The 27,421-nt window shown below is 38.4% G+C and overlaps 1 protein-coding gene across 1 annotated transcript in view; it reads left to right on the top strand.

Annotated features, from left to right (window-relative positions):
- Positions 1–26,732, top strand: part of LOC149532085 (uncharacterized) — a 64,755-nt gene extending 38,023 nt beyond the window's left edge. Inside the window, exons 5-6 of the mRNA XM_089808464.1 lie at positions 25,918–26,029; positions 26,174–26,732. Of these exons, the coding sequence (XP_089664590.1) occupies positions 25,918–26,029; positions 26,174–26,367 (306 nt within the window). The 3' untranslated portion in view covers positions 26,368–26,732. The remainder of the gene's footprint in view (positions 1–25,917; positions 26,030–26,173) is intronic.
- The last annotated feature ends 689 nt before the right edge of the window (positions 26,733–27,421 follow it).

Below are 27,421 nucleotides of genomic sequence, written 5' to 3'. Positions count from 1 at the left end.
TGTTATATTTAGCCATTAGCAAGTTGGAAGATGATAAGATAAGATAATAATATTAATGTCCATATTAATGTTCACAAGAAACCAACAAGGTTTATGGGACTGAGCATACAAATAGAAGAGCCGGCCAAAGCAAAAGCACCAAACGGTGACTGAGAAGAAACAAAAGCAAGAAACAAAACAAGAAAGAAGACAAAGTAATAGAGGGGTAAACCTGTGAACGATCCATAGTCTTAGAATGCCATGTAGAACTGCTGTAGGACTGTCACTGCTTGGAGAGATTGGTTCAGTGTCTAACCGATCTGGAATGAGAAGTATTGGAAGGCCTTTTCAAACCCCGTGGAGGAGACAAGGGATAGAAAAAGGTAGTAATGAGCTGGTCTGAAGTACACCCCTGAGGTATAAAAGACTGTAGGGTAATCTCTTGAAGATGGGTGGCCTCTTAAACATAAAATGCAAGACATTGCTAATCAATATAGCTGAAGAACATCGAAAGAGAAGAACAATCTCTAAAATGGCAGTAAAATCTCCCTTTGATCTCATAGTAAAGAGGACATCGAAAAATGAAGTGGATCTCAGTCTCAACCTCTGCCAAAGTACATAACTGACATATCCAATCAGCCCGATCCATATGGTGATCGGTCCAAGCCCTGAGGCGGTGAGAACCAACTCTGAATGAGCCTAAAGAAAATTGTAAGGCATGATTCCAACACTGATAGAGATAAGCAGGGCGAACAATAATACCATCTTGAATCTCAAGGAAATGCTCAGCATAGAAGGCCATCCTAGGTCGCAGACCTCCCAGTGGAGTACTCCAGGTAGTGGTAATGTACTGCCTATAAATATCCTGTCTGACATGCTCGTTCAACTCCTGATGTGAGGGGAGAAGATGAGTAGGAGCATCAAGTGAAAATTGGTAAGGAGGAAGACGATCTATCTCAATACCAATCGAACCCAACAAAGAGTTGGCCTGGGCATATCGACAACGAGACCTAGTAGAGGTGTCAGAGCTCATAATCTCAATAGAAGAACAATATGCCAGATGAGAGTATCTGTGCTGGTCAACACTCGACTCCATAAAACCACGAAGCCGATGAAGAAACCAAATCAAGTAAAAAATGGCAGCAAGTTTGAGAGGATGAGCTCCAAACTCAGCTAAGACTGTTGTGAGGGGTGAGTCTGTGACATCTTATGATACGTTGTAACATCAACGTCTGAACCCTCTCTATAGAAGCTCAATCAGAAGCAATAAGAGAAGGCCCCCAAACCACTGAGCCATAGAGAACTGTCGGACAAACCAAGGAGTCCAAAAGGGACAACTTGGACGAAATATCCTGGAAATGATGCCTGAAGCATTGTCTTTCCAGCAATGGGTTAGTAGAATTGAGAAGATGAAACAGATTGAATTGTGTGTAAGAGTGGACCCAAATGCCCCTCCAGATGCTATGTCCAATGTTAAAATTGTTAAATCACTTAAGAATTTTTCTGTTTTGCCAAATTATATTGAAACTAAAATGGTGGAGCTAAATGACAATTTAGAAGGGTTTCGAGGCACACTTGTACCACCTATTCTGAAAGAGGACAAGAGTGTAAAAGAGTTTGTTGACTAGAGAACTAAGTCCATCACTAAGAAAATGAGATGGTAAAACACTAAGAAAATGAGATGGTAAAACCAGTAGCACAAGATATGAATATGATACTTTTTCAGGAGTGCATCTCAAAGTCTATAAATTCCTGGATGTTTTATGAAATTTTTGAGAAAGAGGTTACACAAGCCACAATAAAATATAATTCATATAGATAGGTGGTAGATTAGAGCCTCGAACACAAATGGCCAACTGATGATGAGTATGAGGAGTAGGTAAAGAGGTACACTTTGTTGATGACTTGAACAATGAAGGCCCACTTGAACAACAATGATTATCAAAGATATTCCCTTTTGATAGTGACATGCGGTTAAGAAGGAGAAGCAAGGAGTTGCGTGAATCAGAGATGTCACACTAGGCTAGTGAAAGGCTAACTGCACACGCTTTCCATAATAAGTCATGTTTTGTTGTAACTAGAATACTTTTGTCAAATGAGAAAGTGACATGTGTCTTTTCCCTCCAAGTCTAAAGCTTGTTGCAACTCATCTTTATAAATGAGTTTCCAAGACTTGATGGGGGGTCCAAATTTTGAAGAATGAAATATCATGTTTCTATTTTAAGTCGGTCTAGTATTGTATATTGCTATATTTTGATTTTGCTCATGCATGGGGGAAAATAGAGTTGCAATGGTTTGAGTACATCTTGAGTTGTTTTGATTCATAGATCTGAGACTTTAATTTTATTATTTCAAGCAAATTAATACAAATGAAGAAGTAATTGGAGTTGCCTAGTTTGGATTATACCCCATTTCATGTTTTTTTGTTAATTTGATTGATTAATTACATGCTTAATGTGTTATGAGGGAATTGAAGGGTTTCATGAGGAGATTTTGATAAGTATGAGATCTTAATTGTGTATTGATCTTATCCACAAAGTGAAGGAGTAAATCTGGGGTCATAGTGTTAGATTTATACATAAAATCCCCAATGGACAAAACACTGATCATGGTGTCATTCTGAGCAATCTAGGCTTGCACAACTTCAAAATCCTTAATCAAAAACCTTTGATTTTAGGTTATAGTGTGGATCTGAAAGAATTTGCCCATACTTGACTTAAAAATCACCGAATATGGAAGATTAGCTATCTTGCATTTCTTTTGATTTTTTTTTGAGTTAGAAGAATTTAGGGCAACTATTTGCTTCATAGGGATTAATATTTGTATGTTGTTAAAGAAATGCCGCCTAAACTTTGCAGAGTTTGAAAGGAAGAAGACCACATTGTCTTGTCAGTTGGTCCTATTGGTTTGATTGGATATACTTATCATGGTTTGTAGCTAAATCCTAGGAATATTCCACATTCCAAAAGGTGATAATTCCTATCAAATCAGGAGCCAACAAAATGACGACTCTGCTGGGGACACATTACGTAGGTGCTGTGTAAAAGAATCTATGGTATGTGTGTCAAACCAGTCTCCTTTCATCGTGTAATAGAGTTGTTTTCTTCTGTAGTACATTGTGTTTCATCAGGTTAATGCATTTTGTCACAACCAGGGGTAAGTGTGGAATATTTTATGTTATAAGTGTGCCAGTGAGGATAGTCACGTTCTTCACAAGTAAAGGGTTTGTTCCCTAAGGGGTTTAGCCTTTTTGTAGATTCTCAAGGTTTGTCATTAGAAAAGTCTTATTTCCCTTAGTGGGGGGTAGCTTAGTCAAGGATTCCTAACCAGTGTTCGGTTTATATTTTAGTAAAATGGTTGACAAGAGAAAAAACACAAGAGCTTACACAAGAGCACTCCTTGAGGTCCAACTACAAATAGATTTACCACAAGGTGGTAGAAGGAATTGGCATAAGAAAAAAGGAGAATCTAGTCATGCCTGGAGACCTAGGGATTATGTTAAAAGGGAATTCCCAATATCAATCCATAGAAGAGGAGTCCTTGTCCTTGAGCTTTGAATTTGAGAATACCAGGGTTATGGGTGGACTTTTCATTACTCCTTTTCAGGAGGAAAGAATCTACTAGGATAAAATAGTTTCATCTACTGGAGATACTGTTTTTAGGCAAAGTGGTTCTAAAGGAATGGATTAGCATGGGAGATCAAGGAGCACCTAGCCTAGACGATCTCATCCATAGCATGTTCCTTATATTGAGAGAAATCTTATAGATCTTGATGATACCGCATAATCATAAACAACCACTATCAATCCTGATGATCTCTTCATGAGTTAGATGTTCTCAGAAGGAAAGTAGCAGAAGAAGATGCCAAGCATATACGTTTGGAGAAAGAAAAGGAAAAGATAACTATGAACACCCTCATAGAAAGAGAAAGTCTACTAAGAAGGATGGCCTTGTTGAAAGAGCAAAACAAGAAGTTGGAAGAGAAATCTACATCTCTGCATACGGATCTTTTCGGGGTCTTGGAGCGTTAAGGTCTAAGTGTCAAGAAGAGGAACGTGCTTTGCAAGAGAAGTAGGGATCTCTCTTAAGCCAGATTCACCCATACAAACCTGCAGAAAATACCAAGGTTGAAACAAGTACGATAGAACCTATGGCTAAAGTTGCAGGCAAAAGGCAAGCAAAAGGTGGTTGGTGTACAGATCAATGAGCCTACAACATCTTCGAAAGGTGCACTAGCCATGTCCAAGATTGATTTGGAGTTAGAAAAGGCTAGAAAAGAGCGTGAAGATATTGCAAAGGAATTGGAGAAGACTGAGAATGAAGCCCAAGCTGTAGAAATGAGAAGAAAAATCCGAGTCTTGAAATCTTCCTTAGGCCTTGCTGCTCGACAGGCTGCATCTTCTCGAGGTATGTCCTCTGGTGTCTCTTGTGGTCCATTAACAAGCAATGCAAGAACTTCCCAATCTAGTCCAATGGTTCTTTTGCTATAATTGGTCAAAATGTGTCTAGACAAGAGGCAAACACTAATTTAGGAACGATAGTTAATGTTGTTAGTGGTGGCTTAGGTTTTCAAAGAAGACCTGTATATTTAGAAAGATACAAGAAAATAAGCTTTGTATGGATTCCAAGATACCCTAACCCTGTTCCAAATGAGCTGAAAGATAAGGTTATAAAATTTGTTGGTATCAATGCCATTAGTGGAGAGGAACACCTTAGAAATTTCATTGATATGCTGAATGACTATGAGGTAGAACATGAGGACATAGTCATGAAATTGTTTGTGCATTCCCTCATAGAAGATGCCAGAGATTGGTTTAGGAGACTCTTTGATGATGGTATTAGTTCTTGGGATGACCTCGGGAAATGCTTCAAAGAACACTGTGGGGATAATACTAACGTGGGCTTTGTGTTGAATGAGTTTAACAACATCAAGAAATACTATAACGAGTCTACCTTTGATTTTAACGTTAGGTCTCAAAAGGGGATGTACAAACTTTTTCAAGTCATGAGGCTAGATGAAAATGTGTGCTTGGCAACCTATTTCATTGCATTTGATGAAATTAGTGATAAGAGAAGTCATATCAGCAGCAGCTTGCTAATCCCATTAATTCGGGGAGCACTAAAGGGTTGTAAGAGAACAAAGACAAAGAAGAGCATCTCAAACACCTTTCCGGCTAACCCATGATATGATGAAGAATGCAAGGCCGCAAAAAGAAAATTCAAAGAGAGAAAGGAAAACAAAACAATCATAAGAGAATACAAACAACTGATCAATTCCAAAAAAGAAGAATATGTGATTAATCAAAGGAAGGAGCAAATCATGTTAGAAAAGCACAATCCTAAAGATTTTTGGAGGAAGTTGCAAGCAGCTAGGAAATAGGTTGAAAATAAAATTACAGATTCTCAATGGTTAGAGTATGCAAAGTCGCTTTATGAGAGACCAGAGGATGAAGCTTCACCCCCCACAACCAACAATTCACATGAACTATTTTCTGATGAAGAAATTATTCTAGGGATAAGGAGATTAGCGAGTGGAAAAGCTCAGGATATTGATGGGCTGCAGGCTGAATTTCTAAAGTGGGGGACAGATTTGTTGACTCCACACATCAAGAACATTTTTAATATGGTCACGCAAGGCTGCTTTCCCATGGAATGGACCACCAGTGTAGTCAGTCCTCTCCATAAGAGCGGAGATGTCAACAACCCTTCCAACTACCGCACCATCATGGTGAACACCCTATTAAGAAAACTCTAGGGGAGTATGGTAGACCGGAGAATCAACAGATGGGCAAAAGAAGGGAAAAGAGCTATGGGACAGGTGGGTTTCAGGCCAAAACATTCCACCATTGATCACTGCATTACCCTAAGGTTCCTCATTGAAAAAGCGTGGGATAAACAGGGGGAAGAGGCTTTTTGCTGCTTTGTTGATTTTAAGAAAGCTTTCGACACTGTCCCTAGGGATAAGTTATGGAATAGGATGGAAGAATTGGAGGTCCCAACAGAGTATAGAGCTGCTGTTTATAAACTTTACGAACAAGTTAAAGCGAAAATCAGAACCAAAGTGGGCATGTCAAAATGTTTTGATAGTGACATAGGGGTCAAACAAGGTGCCCGTTATCTCCTACCTTGTTTGGCCTCTATATTGACAAGTTAGAGGAATGGCTAAACAAAGCCAATGGAGAAGGAATTCAGCTGGCTGAATATGTGATCAGATTGCTTTTGTATGCTGATGACCTCATTCTCATTGCTAAAACAGTACAAAGGCTGAGGGAACATTTAAAGAACTTAAAAACTTTTTTCACAAAAGTTAGGGATAGAGGTCAACACTTCTAAGACCAAGGTCATGGTCTTTTCCTTGAGGAAGAGAAAACAACAATGCACTTTCATATTTAATGACAAAGCGCTAGAAATTGTAGAAGAATACAAGTATTTGGGGATAGATTTCCATTACCGGCTTAGTTGGGAAACATGTAGATCAAAAAGGATATGGGGAGGATGGAAGGCTTCTTATCGTCTTCAAAACAGGTCCAAGACAACAGAGTTATGGGATTGGAAGACTAAGAAAACCCTCTTTGGGTTGCTGGTGATACCAGTTATTTTATACGGCAATGAGGTATGGGGGAGTAGCATATCAAACCATAAATGGTGACAAATTGAAAGAATTCAGAAGCACTTTATCACAACTAATCTCAAAATCAAATCCACAGTTCCATACAAGATTAGTTTACTAGAGGTGGGCATGTTGCCGGTGGAGGCCTTAGCAATTGTTGGATTGTTGAGCTATCTAAAAAAAGTGAGTAAAATGGATGCACAATGCTGGCCTAGTAGGGTGGTTGACGGAGAACTGGCTCGTTGGAAGAAGACATGGAAGAAATAAAACGATAAATGGTTCAACAAGTGGAACATTGACTACCAAGAGTGCCTGGAAAACAATTCTGAAATAAAAAAATGGGTGGCAGGAAAAGTCAGATTTGTCATGTGGGCAAATCAGTTAGGTAGAAAAAAAGCCTATTATGTCAAAGAATTTAATCCCACATGCGAACATGACAACAAAGAATATTTAGGAGCCGAGATCAAAGGAAAGGCAAAAATCCTAATCGCTCAATTGAGATCTGGTTCCCACCATTTGAGATGTGAAATTGGTAGATGGAAGGTCCCTAAGGAAGAGTGGGAGGACAAAATTTGTAGATTTTGCAATGAGGGTGTGGTGGAAATAGAGTGGCAGTATCTGAAGGATTGTACAACATATGAAGACATTCGCAACCAACACAAAGAAATGTTAAAAGTGGACAACATAAAAGACCTTTTCAAAGGACCAAGACTCCTCAAGGGGGCCATTTTACTTATGTAGATTCACGACAAAAGAGACAGGTTGGAGAAATCACATCAGACTAACTACTAGTTTGTGTGGGTCCCTTAGGCTTATGGCCTCGTGGACGTCATTAAAAATCTTTCATTCATTCAGAGCAAAATGGCATACATACTAAGAGATAAAGATCCCAAGACATTGAGGAATGCCTTCAGAATTGCAGTAAATATTGAGAACAATGGAAGAGCATTAGGAGAGTTGGGGAGAAGAGATGACCCTAACCTATTTGCTTCTCGAGGGAACAAAAGAGAATGACAAGCCCGTCGGAAATAAAAAACTAGAGGAAGACAAGATGGATAAAGTCTTGAATACGCTGAAGGATCTGAAACCTGCTCTTGGTAACACTAATAAAGTGTCCACTAGTGATAAACCATAGTTTGGTAATAATAACTTCAGCAAATAGAATAGGCTACAAAACTTTTCTTATAATACTCAATGGAAGGATGGTAAGCCTATTACCAATATAGCTAAGGGTAATAATGAAAAGGTTACACTTGATCCATGGAAGAGGAATTCAATAAATGTTGCAGAAGATGTCCCTTGGTGTATGGCTTGTCAATCTCCTCATTCCCCTGAGTATTGTGTAGTTGCCCAATCAATTGTTGCATCGCAACAATCTGAACCAGAAGAAGTTGCTGACGAGCAAAACCTAGATAATATAGCTTGCAACTTGATGAGTTCTTATTGTGCACAAGATGATGACTCAGATCAAGATTAGTCAGAGTTGAATGTAGAAAACCTAAGAAATAATTATGAGAGGTTCCATTAGTAAATTTTTTCTGACAATTATGAAGAAATGGATGATAGAGCTTGTAATATAGAATCTGATGTAAGCCACACAAGTTTGAGAAAGCCATCAAAAGAGGAAATTGACAGAATAAAACCAAATATGGTGGCTCAGGTGCAAAGCATCTACAACTTGAGGAATAGGGTTGTAAATGGTGATGCTAGCAAACCATTCGGGATATTCATTAAGGATATCGCTCATAAGATTTTTGATGCAAGCAAAGCCAAGGATCCATTGGTGATGAAAGTAAAGGAAGTGAAGGTGAAAATGTGGGAACCTAAGAAGGTTATAGTAGCTCAGAATACAAAGAAGAAAAAAGATGCTCCAGTAATGACAGTACCTGAGGTGAAGATAAATAAGCAAGTGGAGATTGCTGCAAGCCAACCAATGGAGGATAAAGGTATGGTCGTTGAGATTCCCCCTTATATTCATTTAGAGATGTTATCCATGCTTTCACAAATCATTGTAAAGGTTCCTTTATCTGAGATGTTTAGAATAGAGGAGCATAAGAATAAAGCTTTAGCATGGTTGGGAGCTATTGGAAAAGTTGATGCTATTGAGGATACAAAACTTCTAGAAGGGTAGAAATGTTACATAAGAAAAAGGAAGATGAGGGGCTAGTATCTCAGATCCCTCCCATGTATCTTGATAATTTTGCTGTTGCATATATTGAAAACATCGACCCATTCTTTTTGAGCCTCATCATAAATGAGAAGATAGTGAAGAATTGTATAATTGATTCAGGTACTTCAAATAGTGTCATGCCAATCAAAATTATGGAATCTCTAGGATTAAAAGTCGATACAAAACAAAGAAATTGTTGTGCCCTTGGCTCTAGGGAAGTTCCTGTCATAGGGACTATTAGTGTATTACCTTATAAATTGGCTGCATACTCAGAAAGTGATCTCATCATGAGTGTACTAGTAGTAGATATTCCCCCTCAATATGGCATGATGTTGTCTAGAAAGTGGAGCACTGCAGTGTGAGGTAGCTTACAATGTGATTTATCATTTGCTACTTTTCACATAGGTGACAAGGTTGTGAAAGTAGACAAAGAACTGAGGGTTAAATATATGATTGAGGAGAATATAGACAATGATGCAACATGCTTTCTAGATACAGACATTAATGCTTTCAAAGCAGAAGTCATTGTCCTAGAAAAGGAAAGAACACTTCCACCTGTGACACAAGAAGCCAATAATAGCTCTAAGAATGAAAATTTGTGGACTATGTATTTTGATGGAGCAAATTGGAAAGGAGCTGGTGCTGGAGTAGTGCTCATTTCACCGAAAAAGAGAACTTTTAGATTTTCTTTTACTCTGGATTTCACATGTACAAACAACATCGCAGAGTATGAGGCACTGCTCTTAGGCTTGAGATTGGCTACAAAACATGGAATTAAATGCTTGCATGTGATTGGAGACTCAAAGTTAGCAGTGTCACAAATCCAGATGTCATATGCTTCAAAAATAAAAGGCTGAAGCAGTATAGGAATGTTGTATGGGATGAGATAGAGGCTTTTGATGCTTTTGGCATTACATTAATGGATAGGTCTAACAACAAGATGTCAGACTTGTTGGCAAATGTGACTATTAAGCCTGATGATCTAACTTTTGCAGGGATATCCAAGGTTGAGGTGCAAACCAAACCTTCAATCCCAAATAATATTGAAAGTTGGTAGATGTTTGAAGATGATTCGAACATTCTGAATTTTCTTAATTGTGAAGGTAAGTATCATGGTCAGGTGTTAAATTGCAATGCACTTGTGGATATTGTAGATGGGAAGGACACCATTTTTGGAAATGAAGTAATACAACTCAAGACAAATAAGGTGCCTAAAGGTTTGGTTGTACTAGAAAGCATTTGTGATAACCGGGACAGGGGCAGCCAGATATGAAGGATAAGAAGCCAGAGGAGCTGGAGGAGATAAATTTAGGCACAAATGAAGCTCCCAAGAAGGTATATATAGGTGAAAAACTATTTGCTACTATAAGAAAACCTCTGATTGAGCTATTAAGAAAATATAGGCATGTTTTGCATGGTCATATGATGATTTAAAAGCCTATAGGGAGGGCCTTTTCAAACATGTTATTTCTCTCAAAGAAAATTCTAAGCCATTTAGGCAATAACAAAGGCAATAGATCCCACTCTGGCTCTGAAGATGTAGGAAGAGTTGATGAATCTCAGAGATGGTGGTATTATAAAACCATTTAGGCAGTCCACTTGGGTCTCAAACTTAGTACCTATTAGGAAGAAGAATGGAGACATTACACTTTGTGTTGATTTCTAGAATTTAAACATTTCATCATTAAAAGACAATTATGGACTACCTAACATGGATGCTATGGTGCAAAGAGTAACAGACTCTAAATTGGTGTCAATGGTGGATGGTTTTTTTTGGATACAACTAGGTATTGGTGGATGAAGGTGAACAATACAAAACTGCTTTCACTACACCATGGGGCACCTGTGTATATGTGAGAATGCCATTTGGACTCACTAATGCTGGAGCAACTTTCCAAAGAGCCATGGATGTAGCCTTTGCAGATTTTATAGATAAATTTATGGTGGTTTATAAAGATGACCTCGTTGCCTATTTCAAGAAGGAAGAGTATCACTGCAAATACCTTGAGATTTTTTTTGTAAGGGCATTGGAATGTGCATTTGGAGTAACTCAAGGTAAGCTCCTAGCTCATTTAGTATCCGAGGAGGGGGTTAGGATAGATCCAGAAAGGGTTGCTGCAATTGATAAGATTCCAAGGCTCAAAAATGTGAAAGGGATTCAATCAGTTTTTGGACAAGTAAATTTCTTAAAGAGGTTTGTAACAAATTTTGCAAAGATCAGTAGGCCTACATGAAAAATGCTCAAGAAGGGAGTAGAGATTAAATGCGATGGAGAACCATCAGTTGCATTCCAGAATATTAAGGAAGCAATCAAGAATGTACCGGTGTTGAGGACTCCTAACTATGATAAGCCAATGTACATATTTTCTTTTGCTTCATTTCATACAGTTGCAACAATATTACTTCAAAAGAGCGAAGAAGGTTTTGAACAACCTATCGCCTTTTTTAGCAAATCTCTTCAAGCTACAAAATTAAAGTATGACATAAATGAGAAACAGACATATGCCTTGGTGAAAGTAGTCAAAGCATTTAGGTGTTATTTAATGGGAGCAACATTGGTGGCTTTTGTCTCTAGTGTTGTTAAAGACATTATCTCTCAACAAGAGGTATCAGGTAGAAGATGCAGGTGGATTAATCGAATCCAAGAGTTCAATATTAATGTTAAGATCACCAAACTTATAAGAGTTTAGGGATTGGCAAAGTTGATGGCATAGTCAAACCTAGACACAAATCAAAAGGATGAGGACCATAGACCGTATGTATATGTATGTGACATGGATCCTTGTGACTGGTACAATGATGTTGTTCATTACTTACAATACACGTGTGCTCCTACAATGAATGGTAATGAAAAATGAGCATTGAAGCTTCAAGCTATCAAATATGTCATTGTTAATGGCAAACTATGGTGGAGAAATACAGAAGGTGTGCTCTTGAAGTGTATAGATCAAGAGGACTCAATTAAGATTTTGAGTGAAATGCATTGTGGTGTATGTGGGGGTCATTACATGGCAAAGACCATAGCTCATAAGGTGATAAAGGCTGGGATTTGGTGGCCCACTTTGTTTAGGGATGCTAATGAGTTGGTGAAGAAACGTGATCCTTGCCAAAGGTTTGCAGGCAAATTGAAGTTCTCTGGGAATTTACCTTTAAAACTAGTGGAGGTACAAGCACCTTTTCAACAATGAGGAATAGATTTCTAGGTGAAATTGCCAACAAATCTAGTGGTGGTTGGATATTGGTGGCAACATATTACTTCACAAAATTGGTGGAAGCTGTACCAACTAGGAGATCCACTAGCAAAGTAGTGAATGATTTCATTCTGAATAATATCATTATTCGATAAAAAATTGTGACAGACAATGCTATGTGCTTTAGATCAGACAAGTATATCCAATTTTGTGATAAGTATGGAATAACCAGATCCACTTCTTCTCCATACCATCCTTAGGGGAATGGGCATACGGAATCCTGTAATAAGAGTATTTTGAAGATTATCAAAAGGATTCTGGATGAAAATAAGAAGGCTTGGGATTCCAAATTGCCTTTAGCAGTGTGGGCAGATAGGGTAACAGTGAAGAAGGCAATTGGTTCTGCACCTTTTGATTTAGTGTATGGAATTCATGCAAGGTTACCACAAAATAACTTGATTGGGATGTATAAATTCATTCAAAAATATGAGGATGATATTACTGATGAAACATAGGATAGACTAAATGATATCCTTGAGCTGGATGAAACTAGGAGAAAAGCATCAACCATAAATGCTAAATTGCAACTGCAGATGAAGCATCTCTATGATAAAAGGTCTACAAACAAAAAACTTGAGGAAGATGACTTGGTTCTACTCTGGAATGCCAGATTGGAAGATAAAGGTAAACATGGAAAGTTTGACCCCATCTGGTTAGGACCTTATATGATTCACAACAAATGGGGGGAGGACTCATATATCATTAAAGAGCTCTCTGGTGATCTTCTTGAGCTACCAGTTCAGGGACAGTTTTTGAAGTACTTCTGCTAGAGATACTAATCTTGCATAAACGGTAGATAGGGTTGTACATTTTGTAAATCCTGTATGTAGGTGTGTTTTCTCTCCTGTTCTGTGTTTCCTTGTACATAGGTTGGTTTGTTTCTTTCCAGGCTTGTTAATATGTTGTTCTGCCCTGTGCTCTCCATATGTTGTTAGGTGTGTGGTCTGCTCTCCTAGTGATTCTAGTTTTCTTGCATGAACATTTGATTTGGGTCTAAAACAAATAAATCTGACGTTAGAAAAAAGAAAATCCATAATCACAAGGCAATTTTGCCTCCTTATTTTGAGAAGAAGAGGTTGATTTAAAGTGGAATTTAGATGCAATTTCATTTCATTCAAGCTTTAAGTTTTCCTTAATGTTTTCTTATCCTTTCTATGAGCTTAGTACAATCTCTCTTGTTTTTGCAAGGTAAACTTCTAAAAGGGAGAAGCTTGGAGGGCAAGGAGGTGATGTCAAGGACAAGCAAGATGCTATAGGATCAAGCTCGAGGACTTCAAATGAGAAGGAAGTTCAAAATGAGATAATTAAAGTGCAAACTCGAAGATCAAGATCAAATTGGAGTTTGAAAAAACCAAAGTTCAAGTTTGCAAGCCCACAGGAAAATCAGAGAAAATTTTCATCAACTTGAATTTCCTTTGGAAATCCAAGTTCATTTTGAATGATCCAAATGCATGAAAACTTCATCACTCCAAGAAGCTCAAGTTTCAAGTTTACAAGTACAAGCTAGTCCAAAACATGGCAATAAGAAAATTTCCAAGAACGAAAATGGAGAAAATTTGAGAAGATGAAGCAATTTGGGAATACAACATCACAATGGAAGGCTTGATAATGTTAAGATCAAGAGATATATTATAATCACCAAAAGATTGATCAAGTCTACAAGATAAGGATGGCCCTTCATTGTAATGGAACAACTATAAAAGGCCAAAGACTTCTCATTTGTAAAGAGTCAGATATTAGATTTATTAGTGAGAAGCTAGTAGTAAAGGTAGAGTAGGAGAGAAACGTTGGTGAAATTGCTGCAATAATGCTATCAAATTAATTGATGATTCATTGCTGGTCATCATGGTGGATTACTTAATGTTGCTTTGAAGTGTTGCATGGTTTCTTCAATTTCTCTCCTAGATTTTGTTTCATGTTGGGTAGAAGTAGAAGTAGATGAATGGAAGATGTTATAGAATGGTGATTAATACTGAAACTAGTGTCCATACCTTTCAATACTTGCTGATTGTAAGTAATAGGGTAAGGCTAATTTGGGCCTAAATTGCAAGGGTTTAAATTTTATTGGAAATATTCATTTAGATTGTACCATCATAGGGTATTTGGATGAATATTGACAACGTGAAAATTATTCTCACATCCTTAGAATCTAGTACCCTCCTATGCCTAGTTGACATGGTGAAGTAAGGAGTGGTTAGAGATTCACCCCATCTTCAACATTATCTTACATTCTTACAGTTGGATAGAATTTTTAAATCCTTTCCTTGAATTTATTTGATTTGAAGAAGTTGAAGTCAAGTTGATCCCTATTGAATGAATAACGTAGGCCCCTTTGTGATAACCATCATATCACATCATGAAACTTAGTGAAAGTCCACAATAAGAAAGAACCTTGAGGTTTTCTCATAATCACACAATTCATCTACATTGTTTAGCATATGAACATCCTTATTCAAGAGAGAGTTGGAGATTTGGTGTTTCATCCCTAGAATACTAAGTATTCGATTCTGTATGCTTTAGTACTACAAAACTGACATAAACACTACCAATCAGTAGTCTGAATGTATATCCTATTAGATCCCATTCCTCAGCACAAAGTATCATCACTTGAAGATTTTATATCGCTGTTAGCACCATGCACCAAGGCTGCCATGTCATGAGTATATGGAGATTTATCACTGCTGTCGTAATTTGGATAATCTGATTTATCCCCATGCCTTCTAATGGTATTTTCATCATCAGGTAAGCTTGCATACAATTAGCAGCCACAACTTTTGGATCATCATTTTTTGGCAGCCTTCAACACAATTTGTTTACTTCCATGACTAAACTCAAGCTTTATTTTGAAATCCTGGATGTGTCTTGGTTCCACTGATTCCAGCCACATAGTGTTCATCATCAATTGCATAATCATTAATTGTATGCCCAACTTTGGTATTCTTCTTGTGCAATTGATTTTGGATCCATCCGCCAACATGACGTGAATCTGGAAAAGCCCTCTACTTGTATTTCTTCCTTGACTGTATAGTCCTCATCAAAGTTATGTGTAGCACCGCTATCCACCATACACAGCTCCTTGTCCCTTGACAATCCCTTTTAGTCCCAAAAGATGAGAATCACCAGATCAAGATGTAAGAGTTTGTTGTGCCCAGTCATCATGTTCACTATCCTCAACATTGTCCACATAAAAAATCACCTTAATAGTATATGCAAGAAAAACAAAGATTCCTTCTTTTTAACTCATCTCTTGGTTCTTTTCCTACCTTAAGAGACATGGTCTTGGGTTGATTAGGAGCATTCCTATCTAATTTATCATCTAATTTTTATTTCTGAAGTTCTTGTGTGGTTGAGAAGGTATGACCTCAGATCAAGCGCTAACTCAATGGAATCATCTAGCGTATTAGACTTATGAGCCTTAACTAATCCGTTCAATCTGTCGCTTAATCCTTTCAATCCGTCGCTTAATCCTTCTACAAAAAGCATTGTGACTTGCTTTCATGACATGTTAGGAATTATTCTTGATCTTTTTTTGAAACTCGTTAATGTATGTTTACAGGTGTCCCACCTGTTTCAATTGAGCCATGTCCCTGTAATAAACCTCTACGTCTTTCTTGACAAAACGTGTAATCAGCCTGCTAACAAATTCTTCATAGGAGTGAATCATGGCATGAACTTGCAATACCAATCGGTTGTGCCACTAGTCATATGCCACTCCTTCCATATGCTCTGTAACAAATTGAATAGTTGTATCTTCTTCCATAGGTCTAAGTGCAAAAAATATAATTTGTTCCAAGAGCACCTCAAACATGGTTGGATGTATTTAAGAGTGTTTTGGTTGTAATAAGAACCCATGGCAACAAATCTACTGAGATTGAGCCTATGGAGCTCAATTTTAGGTTGCAAGTCCTGAATGTTGCACTTGAGCAATTTTGGGTCTAGTGCCACCATGGGTGGTCAATGTTGAGTCATGATGTAGAGAAGGTTGTTAGGTGCCAAACAAGGTTTTAGGATGATTCTTAGGTGTTTTGGACCCACTTGGACAAGTTTGGGTCATGTAGACAAGGAATTGCAAAGTTGTTTGAAAAGTTGCAACTTTGCAACTTTGCAATGTTTGCAATTTTTGCATGTTTTTGCAAAATGTTGTAAGAATGCAACATCTGACCCGACAAACAGTTGGGAAGTGTCCTAACTAATCCAAGAGCACATATAAGCCTTGGAAAATTGATTTCGGAGTTAGTTGATTCAAGCAAGACAATTTTTTCTAAAGTTTTTTGCTTTGTTTCTACACTTTTCGTATGTATTTCCATACTGCATTATGAGATTTTGCAAGATTAGGGATTGTGGATTGTAGTGTTTGTTTTTAGCATTCTTTTGCACTTGGTGGCAGGCCTTGGAGTTCTCTCAGTTGAGAGCCGTGAATTTGAATGCAACTGGTCAAAAACCCTCCCAAATCAGGGTTTCGACACAAATGGCTCCAATCTAACATTCCATGGCTTGGTGGAATGTTAGGTTAGAATCTATAGTACTCAATTTTGTTAGTTTTGGCTTGCTGTTTTTACTTGGAAGCCCTAGGTTGATCACGTGGTAGTGTTGAACCAAGGAACGCTAGTAAAGACACCATTACAGTAGAAAATATGATAGAATGGTGGAGTTAGCTGATGTAGTAGAGATCTTTAGATCAATAGAGAGCCCTAACAAGTTTTGGATTGACAAGTTGTTGCATTTGTAGCAAGATTCGAAGTTAACAAGAAAGTGCTGTCTAGGGAGGCCTAATAAGCCTAAAAAGAGCCCAATTAGGGTTACCTTAGAAATAAAATCCATGTCCAAATTTGTGATATTGGGTGTAACTTCCAAATGGGTGTCTAGGATGCTGAAAAGATCTTAGGGTTGTTCAAAAGTTCTAGAAGTTGAAGGCGAAAAACTGAAATAGGAGGCGTAATTCAACCAAGTCTACTAGGTCACCTAGTGCAATTTGGTGAATCTTGAAATTGTGACCAAAATCCATTGTTCTTGTGAACAAAGAGTATCAAAACCACTTCAATGAAGATGACAGTGTTGAGTGACTTGGGATCTTGATAGGTGTTGTGGTCCCACAATGCATGCCCCATTTTGAGTCACAAAATGGGGACCCCCTAGTTTCAAAATTCTCTATGAGGTGTTTAGTCCAAAGCCTTGGTCATTTAGAACCTTCCTCTAGGTTTAGGTCAAGCTCCAGTCTTCGATTGGGCATAGGCGAACAGGTTAGAAAGGCTAAATAGAAGTCTAGGGGAGAAAATTTTGCCCTGCAAGTGGAGGTTGGCCTCCACATCTTTCCTCACTTCTCTCTCGCCTTCATTTGCGACAACACCTCTGCACCCAAGCCTACTGTGTTGCTTCGATTCCCAAAGACCGCTCCAACACTCCAAGGTAAAGACAACTCTTGGAGGTGCACCCCCAAGAGGTGCACAAGTGTGCACTAAAACACAAAAAGAAAAGTTCCCCCTCCACTACATAGAGCCATGATGCGCATGTGTGCAGTTGTGCACCATGCGCACCTTGAGCAGGTGCGCATGTGCGCTAAGTGCGCAAGTGCACACTTAGCCATTAGAGGCAAAAGGATGCACACTTGTGCACTTGACCCTTAGTTGCGCTAGTGCACAAAATTGGCTTTTGGGTGGGATTATTCACAATTTTGTTAGTTTGGCTCAATTTTCACTCATTGTTTTGTCAGTTTGAGTCCTAGTTAATTCTCATTTTTGTCTTCCGACATCAGTAGACTAATGTTTGTCTCTTTTGTGCAGATATAATGACATCATCATCGTCCTCCATGGTAGAGAAAATGACACCTAAACTTGTAGCATTCAAATACCAAGGAGCTCCTAAGAAATCTAGATTCCAAGACTGGCATGCAGATTTTTGGGATACCGAACTAGGCCACATCGACTAGAATGCCTTTTTGACACTTCGCAACAAACCAAAGGAGAGGTCAACAATGATATTTGCGTTGATCTGGAGTGGGTTGGTGAACGTAGTGTCACCCTACATTAGTTCAATCTTTTGAATTGATCATGACACTGGCCGAACATTACGTGCCAGAAGAGAAGGTCGTCAAGAGTGTCACAAGAGAGTCCTAGACCTCTGACCACGCAACATTGAGAAAGTTTTCCACCTTTTGAGGGTGGACTAGTACCTCCAAATATCCTATGATGGAGCGGACAAGTGGTATAGAGAAAACGAGAAAGAGGCCAAGGAACTGGTACAATCTACATTCTTGATTGAGAGGACACCTCTGGGCTGGAGAGTAGGCAAAGTGGACATGACCCGAGGGTACATGAAGGATAACATCGGGTATTCAATTGTTCTCCTTAGAAGAGCAATGGGCCTCCCTGTAGCAGGTCACTTACAAACTTGGATGGTTCACTTCATTGAGACCATCAAGATCGCAAAGATGCCTATTGATTGGGCCACCATCCTAAGTGACAACTTGGATGAGTAGTTGATCTCGGTCAAGATTGACCCACACTTCTATATGACATCTTATATGGTTGTACCTAGTGGCAGCTAGGACCACAAAACCAGGGCTATACATGAAGGGAAGCATGCAAGATGCAAATACTTGGCCCTATGTGGTTTACCCACAACTGGTGAAGAAGAAGCTCTCACTGTAGAGTGTGGAATATAGGGTAGTCAATGATGGATTCATTTTCGCCATCATTAGGTTTATAGAGGGACATTATGCCAAACGAATCTCAGTAGAGGTAACGGCAAGAATAACTGAAGTAGGAGCCTGCTAGATTCAATTTAAGACATTCACATATCTCCGGGTAGCTGGTACACTTTTGTGCCCAAAGAAGCTCCCAAGGTACCCTTCTTATCAGCTTATACTTTTGTAGATAGCCCGCCAACTCATTTCTGCATATGATAGAGTGAGGAAACAACACAAAGACTTGGGTCTGGTCAATCACCATTGGGGCGTTTGAGGTAAAGCAAAACCAGGATATTGCTACCTTTGATTTAGAATGGGATCAATATCCCTTGGAAGACTATCAGGCTCCTCGCCCATATTTTGACAATATTGGGATGGTTCAGCATCTAGTGGGGAAGCAGTTCGTTCATGAAGAAGCCTTGGAAGATCACTAGATGAATGCGATAGATGACTATGACGTACGCATTAGGGACTATTGTAGGATGAGTCTACATCTAGCAGAAAATTTGCTTAAAATAAAGATCCCCCTTAAAGGCCATAGAAAAGGATGTCTCAGAGGTAATGGATCCTTTGTATAACAGGGATAAAATCTATGACAGGCCCATTATGAACGCAGAGATGGGGCGCGAGGAGAATGATGACATAGATCATCAGGCCAGACATGTAGTAGTGCTGACAAGGGAATGGATCCAGAAGCCATTTCGGATGGATCCAGTTCCCCAAGCCATACCTTTACAAGCTATTGCCAGGCCTTAGAAAGGAAAAGGTGCTAAGGTCACCATACCAACCTAGCCCGCTAAATCACCAGTGAGGCTAGAAATACTGCATCAACATGAGCGGGAGGTTGAGTATTTTGAGGTTGACAAGGGCAAAGGTAAGAGGAAAAGGGCAGCCCCTAGGGCAAGGAAACAAGCGACCGGGGCCCAAACAACACAAGCCCAACAAGAGCCAGATCTAGTTGACCAGCCTCAACCAGAGCAAGCTCAGCTAGAGAAACAAGAGGAGGAAGTTCCAGAAGAGCAAGGGGTTCCACCACCAAGAACCTCAGAGGAAGAAGCCTCCCCGTCAGTGCCAAAAAGAGCCAGAATAGAAACAACGTTTGTAGGTGCCAGAAGGAGGAGATTGAAGAAGAAGAGTACTCCCTCCCAACAGGTTCCAGAGACCATTCCTGAAGTAGAAGATGAAGAAGGGGAACAAATAGAATTTGTGCCCTTAAGTTAGAGAATTTGCTTGACCAAGGCAGTAGAGGAGGAGAGAAGGAGAAGCTCTACCCAAACACTTCCATCTGCTCCAAGGGAGCCTATCCAGGTAGAAATTTCAGAAGATGAACAAGAGAAGTGGATAGCTAAGATGGAGGGTGAGGGAGCTGATATTTTTGACCTCTCGGATTTTGACTTCATGCTTGGAGGCATCGAGATGGTGGGTGAAAAGATAAGGGATACCACGACAAACGAGCCATTAGGAGAGGATTGGAATCAATTGCCTCCTCTACCTCAAGGACCTCTTGGCTTTCCACCACCACAACCATAGGATATGGCCACAATATTGGATAAAGGTTTAGTAGCTCCACCTCCTCCGATAGTCCAACCAGAAGCAGAGAGTCAGGGCATTGAGGAAGGAGAATATCAACAACTTCATGCCAATGAAGTATCTGAAGAGGGGCAAATAGTAGAGGAAACTTAACAAGTTCCCCCAGATACAGAGGTTAGATCCTTAGTCCAACTGAGCATAGAAACTCCCTCTGAAGAGCTTCCTCAATACAAGAAGACTCCGGAGAGAAGTAATAAGGGAAAGGAGCCTGTTGAAGGAGGTTACGTTCTGACAGAAGAAGTAGATGGAGCTAATAGAAGAGGAAGGAATGAAGGAATTGATAAAAGCAATAAGGAAGCTTGGGCCACCTAAGGGTGATGCTAGAACACTTGCCTTCATTATGAAGAATCAAGATCAGGACCTTCTAGCCCATATAGCCATTCCTCCTAATGTCGACATCAAAGCACTGACTCCTAAGGATCACCAAATGAAGGAGATCATATTGGGAAAGCCCACGGTGGACATGGCTAAAGTGTTGATCATTACAAGCCTTAAGGAGGTGTTCAAACACATAGATCAAGATGAGTTAGAATTGATAATGTTGCGAAAGCAGAACGAGTTACTAAGAGGTGACTTGAATGAAGTGGTGGGACCCATTGACTTGGAACATCCTAAGATCGCTCTTGGAGCTACACTGGGAAATAAACAAATGGGGACACAGATGGATTCATTTTTGGAAGCATGTTAGCGATGGTGTGACCGTTTTGAGGAAAGAGGAGTGCAAATAATACAGGGCAATTTGAACCTGTTGCACAATATCCAGTCTAATGTTGACAAGTTGGTTTCCATTATAAACTAAGATTTTGGGCTAATGGATGAAGTGCGTACAAGGGCTACCAATCTGCAAGCACTTAGATCAATAAAGGGCCAAAGATACCAGATGTTGATGGAAGTATACTCAGCAGAAGAGCTAGATAAGCTAGACGATTGGATAAAGAAGATATCCTCAGAGAATAAAGTAATGGAGGGATTACACGAGGGAAACCAATAGATAAAAAATAAAGCTCAAGAGCAATTTTTGGAAGCAGAAAGGTACTATAATGCCGCTAGCCTTGAGATTTTTGAAGATGAGTGGAAGACTAAGCTTTTTTGGGTGCAATCAGTAGTTCAACAATTCAGAGGCACATTTCAAAGACGCTGCATCAGAAGATGATGTGCGATAGGCATTTAGAACTGAAGAGGCGTTGTTGGAACTAGAGACCAAGCTTGAGGATTTTGCGGAGGCTCAGATAGAAGTAAGCAATTATCGGCAAGTAGTAAAGAACAAGTATGATGCATTAGATTTATTGGAGGCTAGTGAAGTTGCAGAGATAATAGAGAAGTTCAAGAATAAACATCCAGACATCGTTTTGGTGTAAAGGGGAAGAAAATCTAGATTTTAGAAATTCAATTGTGAGACTTACAAGATTTTTTGGTTTTTTGGATCATGTCACCAAGGTGCACAGGTATGCTTTTCTCAGAGGTGCGCCGACAATTTTGAAGAAGCAGTGTGCTGACAGTTAACTGCAAGTTTCTATTTTAGAGCATTCAATGCATTAGAAATGCATTATGATGACAGTTCAACTCCCAAAAATGCCTAAAAAAGGCCGAACTTCCATTTTTAGAGCTCCCAGAGACTTCCAGATCATCTCACAACTTCTATCTTCTTATATTCTATTCTTTCATTCTTTTATGTCATGTAAAGGCTCATGCATCCATTAATAGATATAAACAAGGGTGGAGACCTACTTAGCACCATTTAGAGAGTCAGTTTGTAAATAATTAGCTTTGTTTTATTAGTTTTTAGCATAAGTTTGCATTTAAAGAGCTCTCACTTTTAACACGAAAGGAAGAGATGATTTTTTATAAATACGAGGATGTAATATGTAGTCCAGGCCGCTATTTTGATGCAATAAGATATGCTATTGGTGCTCTCATTCTGAGTGTAGTTATTCTTGTTGTAGTGTGTTATTTTTGTGAATGCACATTAATGAATAATAATGGAGCCAATGGTTTTATTGTGTTGTTATGATTGTGTGATCTTTTAGTTCTGGTGTTCGCCTTGTGTTAACGAATTCCTCTGTTGTGACAAATTGGAGAAAGGATCATCTTTGTTCTTGTATAGCGTTTTGTCTCGCGTAAGTGCACTTTCCATGGCCTCACGATTTGATGAAACGTGAAACATCTTTCGGTTATTATTGAAGTTCCCATCGATGATTGCATCAGTGGAGTTGAGGAAGTGCTGCTCCTAATTTTATTGGTTTCCTACCAAGATAATTTAATTCGCAGGTGTGTTGTTACTTTGGCTTATGTCCCTTAGGAATTTCCCTTTTAGTTATTTGCTTTAAATCTCTCATTACTCTATCTTTGTATTTGCTTTTTAAACACTCAGTTAAAATAGGAATTCATATAGTTGTATCGATAAATTGTATTCATCATAAAAGAAAAATTACAAAAAATTATCTCTTTTGTGGTTACATTTCAAATAGCAACAGATTGCGCAGATTGGTTAGAACCAACAAAGGCCTCCTTGTGAACATACACATTTATCTTCAATTGAGTTACCTAGCGGGTTGAAAAGCAGCCATCCGGAACCTTGGAGTTGGTCCTTGATCAGCTTTTCAAGAGAGAGATTCGAAAGGATCTCTGTTCTTCAGCATCGTGCAAAATGACAGCTCAACAATAGGTAGAGCAATTGTGTTGATTGGTTAGTTGAAAGGGCAAAGGTGCTAATCCACACTCTTGGATTGTTGAGGAAGAATCCAACTTGTTCGAGGAAAGCCTTAGGAAGCTTGAACAAGGCTTTAAGAGGCCTTTGGAAGGCTCTTGGACTGCTAATCATTGGATGGTTACATAAGGAGGTGGATTAAAAGAAGCCTGTGTAGAAGTTACCACAAGTTGCTCTGCATCACTGTTATCTTTTGACTGCCATCAAATCTTGGCAAGTGAACTTTATTTAAGGCTTTCTTATACTCCTTGGGTTGAGTGCCCTGTCTGGTTGGGCTTCAGGCCCCCTGTCCTACCTATCCAATCTGTACCTTGTCTTGTCTTTTCGCTGGTTAATAAACTGCTTCAGATTCATTAAACCCCTAACTTGTTTTGGAAGTGCTATATAATCATCATAAGCTGCCATGACATCATTCATGATATGAGTCTCTTCTGCCTTTTCTTCAGGAACTTAGTTTTCAACTCCATTTCTTTTGGGTAAAAATGTAGGTCTCAGTGGTTTGCTGCCGTAATCGTCATAAGCTGCCATGACATAATTTGTGATATGGGTCTCTTCTGCCTCGTCCCAGGAACTTCCTCCTCATCTACATTTCTTCTGGGCAAAAATGTAGGTCTCAGTGGCCAACTAGACTTTGTGTCTGCTGTCCTAACATCGTTAGAGCCTTCTTTATCAGGATTCTCTTGCCAGACTTTACTTTCATCATCTTGATTCCTTGGTTGTGGTTGTACCCTTAAATTACTAATCACAGTCGGAAGTTACTGCTGTGTCTGCTTAAAAGTTTCCATCATCTGTTGCTGCTGTTGGGCCAAATGCGCTAGAACATCCTGTATATTAGGCTGATAATTCCTGCCATCATTCCTTTGCTCTACTGTGTTTAAACGATCTTGCTTTTCTGATTCCTCTTCCAGCTGTTCCTGTTCCTGTTGTTCTGCTCTACTCTTGGTATAATACCTGCATGGTCCTACCTCTCTATGGTGTAGAGTCAATTGAAAACGAAATGCAATAACCCACTTTCAGAAACTGTTCAAAAGTGACATGCAACCATCTGGGTATCTACCAAGCTTACATGCAACACATTGACTAACCAGGACTGCTTGGAAATAATGTGCAATGGTAACCTTCTTCATAAACTGCTCCCGAACTGATATGTAATCATTTGGGTATTCACCAAATTGCCATGCATTAACCTCCGACACATATGCAACTGCAAAACCCTAACAGGTTGGCAAGATCACCAGCTCAGATACTAATGAAATATCCCTTCCTTGATTCTTATGGAAACTCAGTCAATGTTCAATTGTATATTGAAATGGAAATTGAATCACAAGACTGGTCTACTATTCCCAAAAAGCAAACTGCAATATAATAAAGACAATGATAGGTGATAGAGCTATATTTTCCTTTAAAATTCAATAAAATTTACATTGTCTGCATTCACATATTACTAATTCCAAGTTGGATTCTTTCTTATACTACTGACCTTATTGTTGATAGATTACCTGCTTCAGACCTCTTGCATGCTTGTTGAAAATAGCCCTTATTTTGGCCATGATTTCCTCTCCCAGGTGCTGCGATTTATGTCTTGCTGCTGCCGTCCATCCTGGACAAAGTGAAATGCTGAGTATTATTGCAAACGTCACTATTATACCTGTAAATTACTTCAGATCATCTTCTATTCACCACCACGCTGCCACTGATATGATTAAGGCCCTTGTAGCTGGAACAGTCTTGCTGTGGCCTCCTCGGGTATTGTCCAGAAGTTATCTTCCACAGGTTTAGTTGTGAGATGAAATTGCTTTGAATTTTGATTGCAGAGAGTTTGATAACAAAAATGGATAGATAGAATGAATGCCCTCTCTCAAATTGATTCCCTTATAGGAGAAAATCCTTTTGCTGAAAAAGCTATTGAACTCCATTCCATTCACGACCTTGGCAACTTAGGGAAAATTGTATTGGCTCTTATACAATCAAAGCACCTTCCATGCTATGACTCCGAATGAAGAGTGGCTCCTTCTTAATGATGGCAAATGAATAATTAAATTCTTTTAACACAAGCTTTTAGCTTTTTGCCCAGTTATTTAATTATTGCCATGCCCCCTTTATGACTTAATGCTTTAACCTATGGAAAGAGAAAAAAATAATAGGCTAGCATTTTTATTCAGCTAATTATTGACCTTCTAAAGGAGAAGGGACATTACACTTAAAGAAAAACAAAGCCCAGGAAAAAGCATTTCAAATGAGAACTAACTACCAAAAGGGAAGATCTCAACTGAATTACCTTTATAAAAACATTACATAATTATTTTAACACTTTTAGATCTAATTTGCAATGCTTATGTAAATTTTTTGTTTCCTAGCTTGCCTTTGTGGTAGAAATCATCATCCAAATATTTTGGTTCTATTGTAATGTGTTTATGTACCAGGGTTAGAAAACAGAAGAAGAAAGCATAGCTTTTGTGTTTTACTATAGTAGTTCTATTGCCGTAAAATTCATGTTCTTGTGTCTTGTTATATTTGGCTTGTTAATTGATTATTTCTTTTCATTTATTGAGAACTAATTTTTCTTTAGTGAGCTTTTTTGTTTTTTTTTGGGCTTTGTCACCATGTCAAATATGTCTAATAGTTGACGTTACCATGATGGCTGTATTTATGTACGAACAGTAATTTTTCTACAACCTTTCTAACCAATGTGCACTAGTGGATAATCACATACTGCCTTAGAAGGCACTAGCGTGCATTGGTGAACAATGGGAGTGAATAATAAAAGGTCTCGCAAGCACATAAGCTCTTTTTATTGAACGGAGGAAGAAGTATGATTAGAAAATCCAATCACTATTCTTCCCTCATTATAATCTATTAATAAGATTGTTTTTACCCCTTTGCTTTTACAAGAATATGATAGTTATTCTTTTAATGTTCTGGCAGGAAGAATTGGAAAACAAAATAGAAATTGCAGATGCGTTAGCTACTAAGCTACTGCAACGTTTCAACTACTCAGTTTCTGTCATGAAAACTAGTGCCACGTGCTTTGAAGATGGTAAGGTTGACTTAACAAAGATTTTGAAGTTGTTCTCCGTAAAATTTATACCAGGAAGATCTCAGCTTGGTACAGAAGTCACAAAGTTTTTTATATTCTGATACGAATAACTTGTTTTGCCTGATCCCATATCTTATTTGGCAGTCTATCCTTTGCAAGTGGAAGTTGGTGAGCTGAAAGGGAAGCTGAAAGAGGTGCTTGCAAACTATGATTCTCTTTGTAAAAGGATCAGCGCGGAGGGACCAGATGTGCTAAAAGCCAGTGTTATCCCATTTTCCTCCAGTGAGCTACAACAAAGCGGTAACCTTGGGTGCACTGCTGTACAGAAATCACAATAATTATTGTCCTCGAGGACTTGTAAGCAAAGGACTTCAAGTTATCTCGTGCCTCATATTTAACTAATTCACATCTTTGATTGTTGTGATCTTTGCTTCCTTTGTAACAATTGCAAAGAGGTTGATTAAATCAACAAACAAGTTGGTCAAATTTCCATGCTCATGGCTATTGCTTTCAGAAAATAGTGAATGTACTTTTCTCAAGGGTCCTTCGATTCGCTGGGATTTGGGGTACAATTTTTGCGGACACTAATTTCTTTTCACAAAAAACTGGGCTAACATGGGGGTTGACTCTGTAAGATACTAATAAATTATGTTTGGGAAATTAATTATAAAACAAGAAGCTACGCAATTTATAATTATGCAAATTATAGGATGAAAAGGAAGATGCACTTATAGAGTTTTATGACGTGTCGCATGGGACACAACAAATTTTAACAAGAGACGCAACGCGTCATAGTTCCTACCTAATGCATAAAGGTTGTAGAGGTGTAGATGAGTGAGAATAAGGTTAAATAGTTCTAAATTAACATTGTGAATGCATTAATTTTTGCCTAGAAATGCACTTGTGATCTGATAGGATGACTCATATTTTGTTAAATTATCGTCTTAGAAATGCAGTTGTGATATGAAAGGATGACTCATATTTTGTTGTTAAGTTTTCGTGTTATATTATTATATGTTTGAGCATTTAAGCCCAATAATAAGAGGCCAAAGTCCCCAACTATGTATTATTCTCATCTTGATTATCAAATGGAAGTCGCACTATTTTTAATAAATTTGATGTTGATGAATAAATATGATGTAATAAATAAAAAATAGAATATAACTATTTAATTTTAATACATAGTTTATAAAATTTTAATAATAATTTACATTTCTTTTATAATTGAATTATTTCTTTTTTGTGGTTATTTCCTTTAAAATGTTTTTTTGATGTAAAATATAATTATTAATTTAATATTAAAATATATACTTAAGTTTTGAATATATTTAAACTAAATGATAAATTCTTTAAATATAAAATATTAATAATAATAAATGATATAATTTACAA

This window comes from Cupressus sempervirens, chromosome 11 (genome assembly GCF_028749045.1).
Source record: "Cupressus sempervirens isolate cs-2001-9-10 chromosome 11, ASM2874904v1, whole genome shotgun sequence".
Lineage (NCBI taxonomy): Eukaryota > Viridiplantae > Streptophyta > Pinopsida > Cupressales > Cupressaceae > Cupressus > Cupressus sempervirens.
The sequence above is the reverse complement of the archived record's forward strand: the minus strand, read 5'-3'. Positions and strand labels throughout refer to the sequence as shown.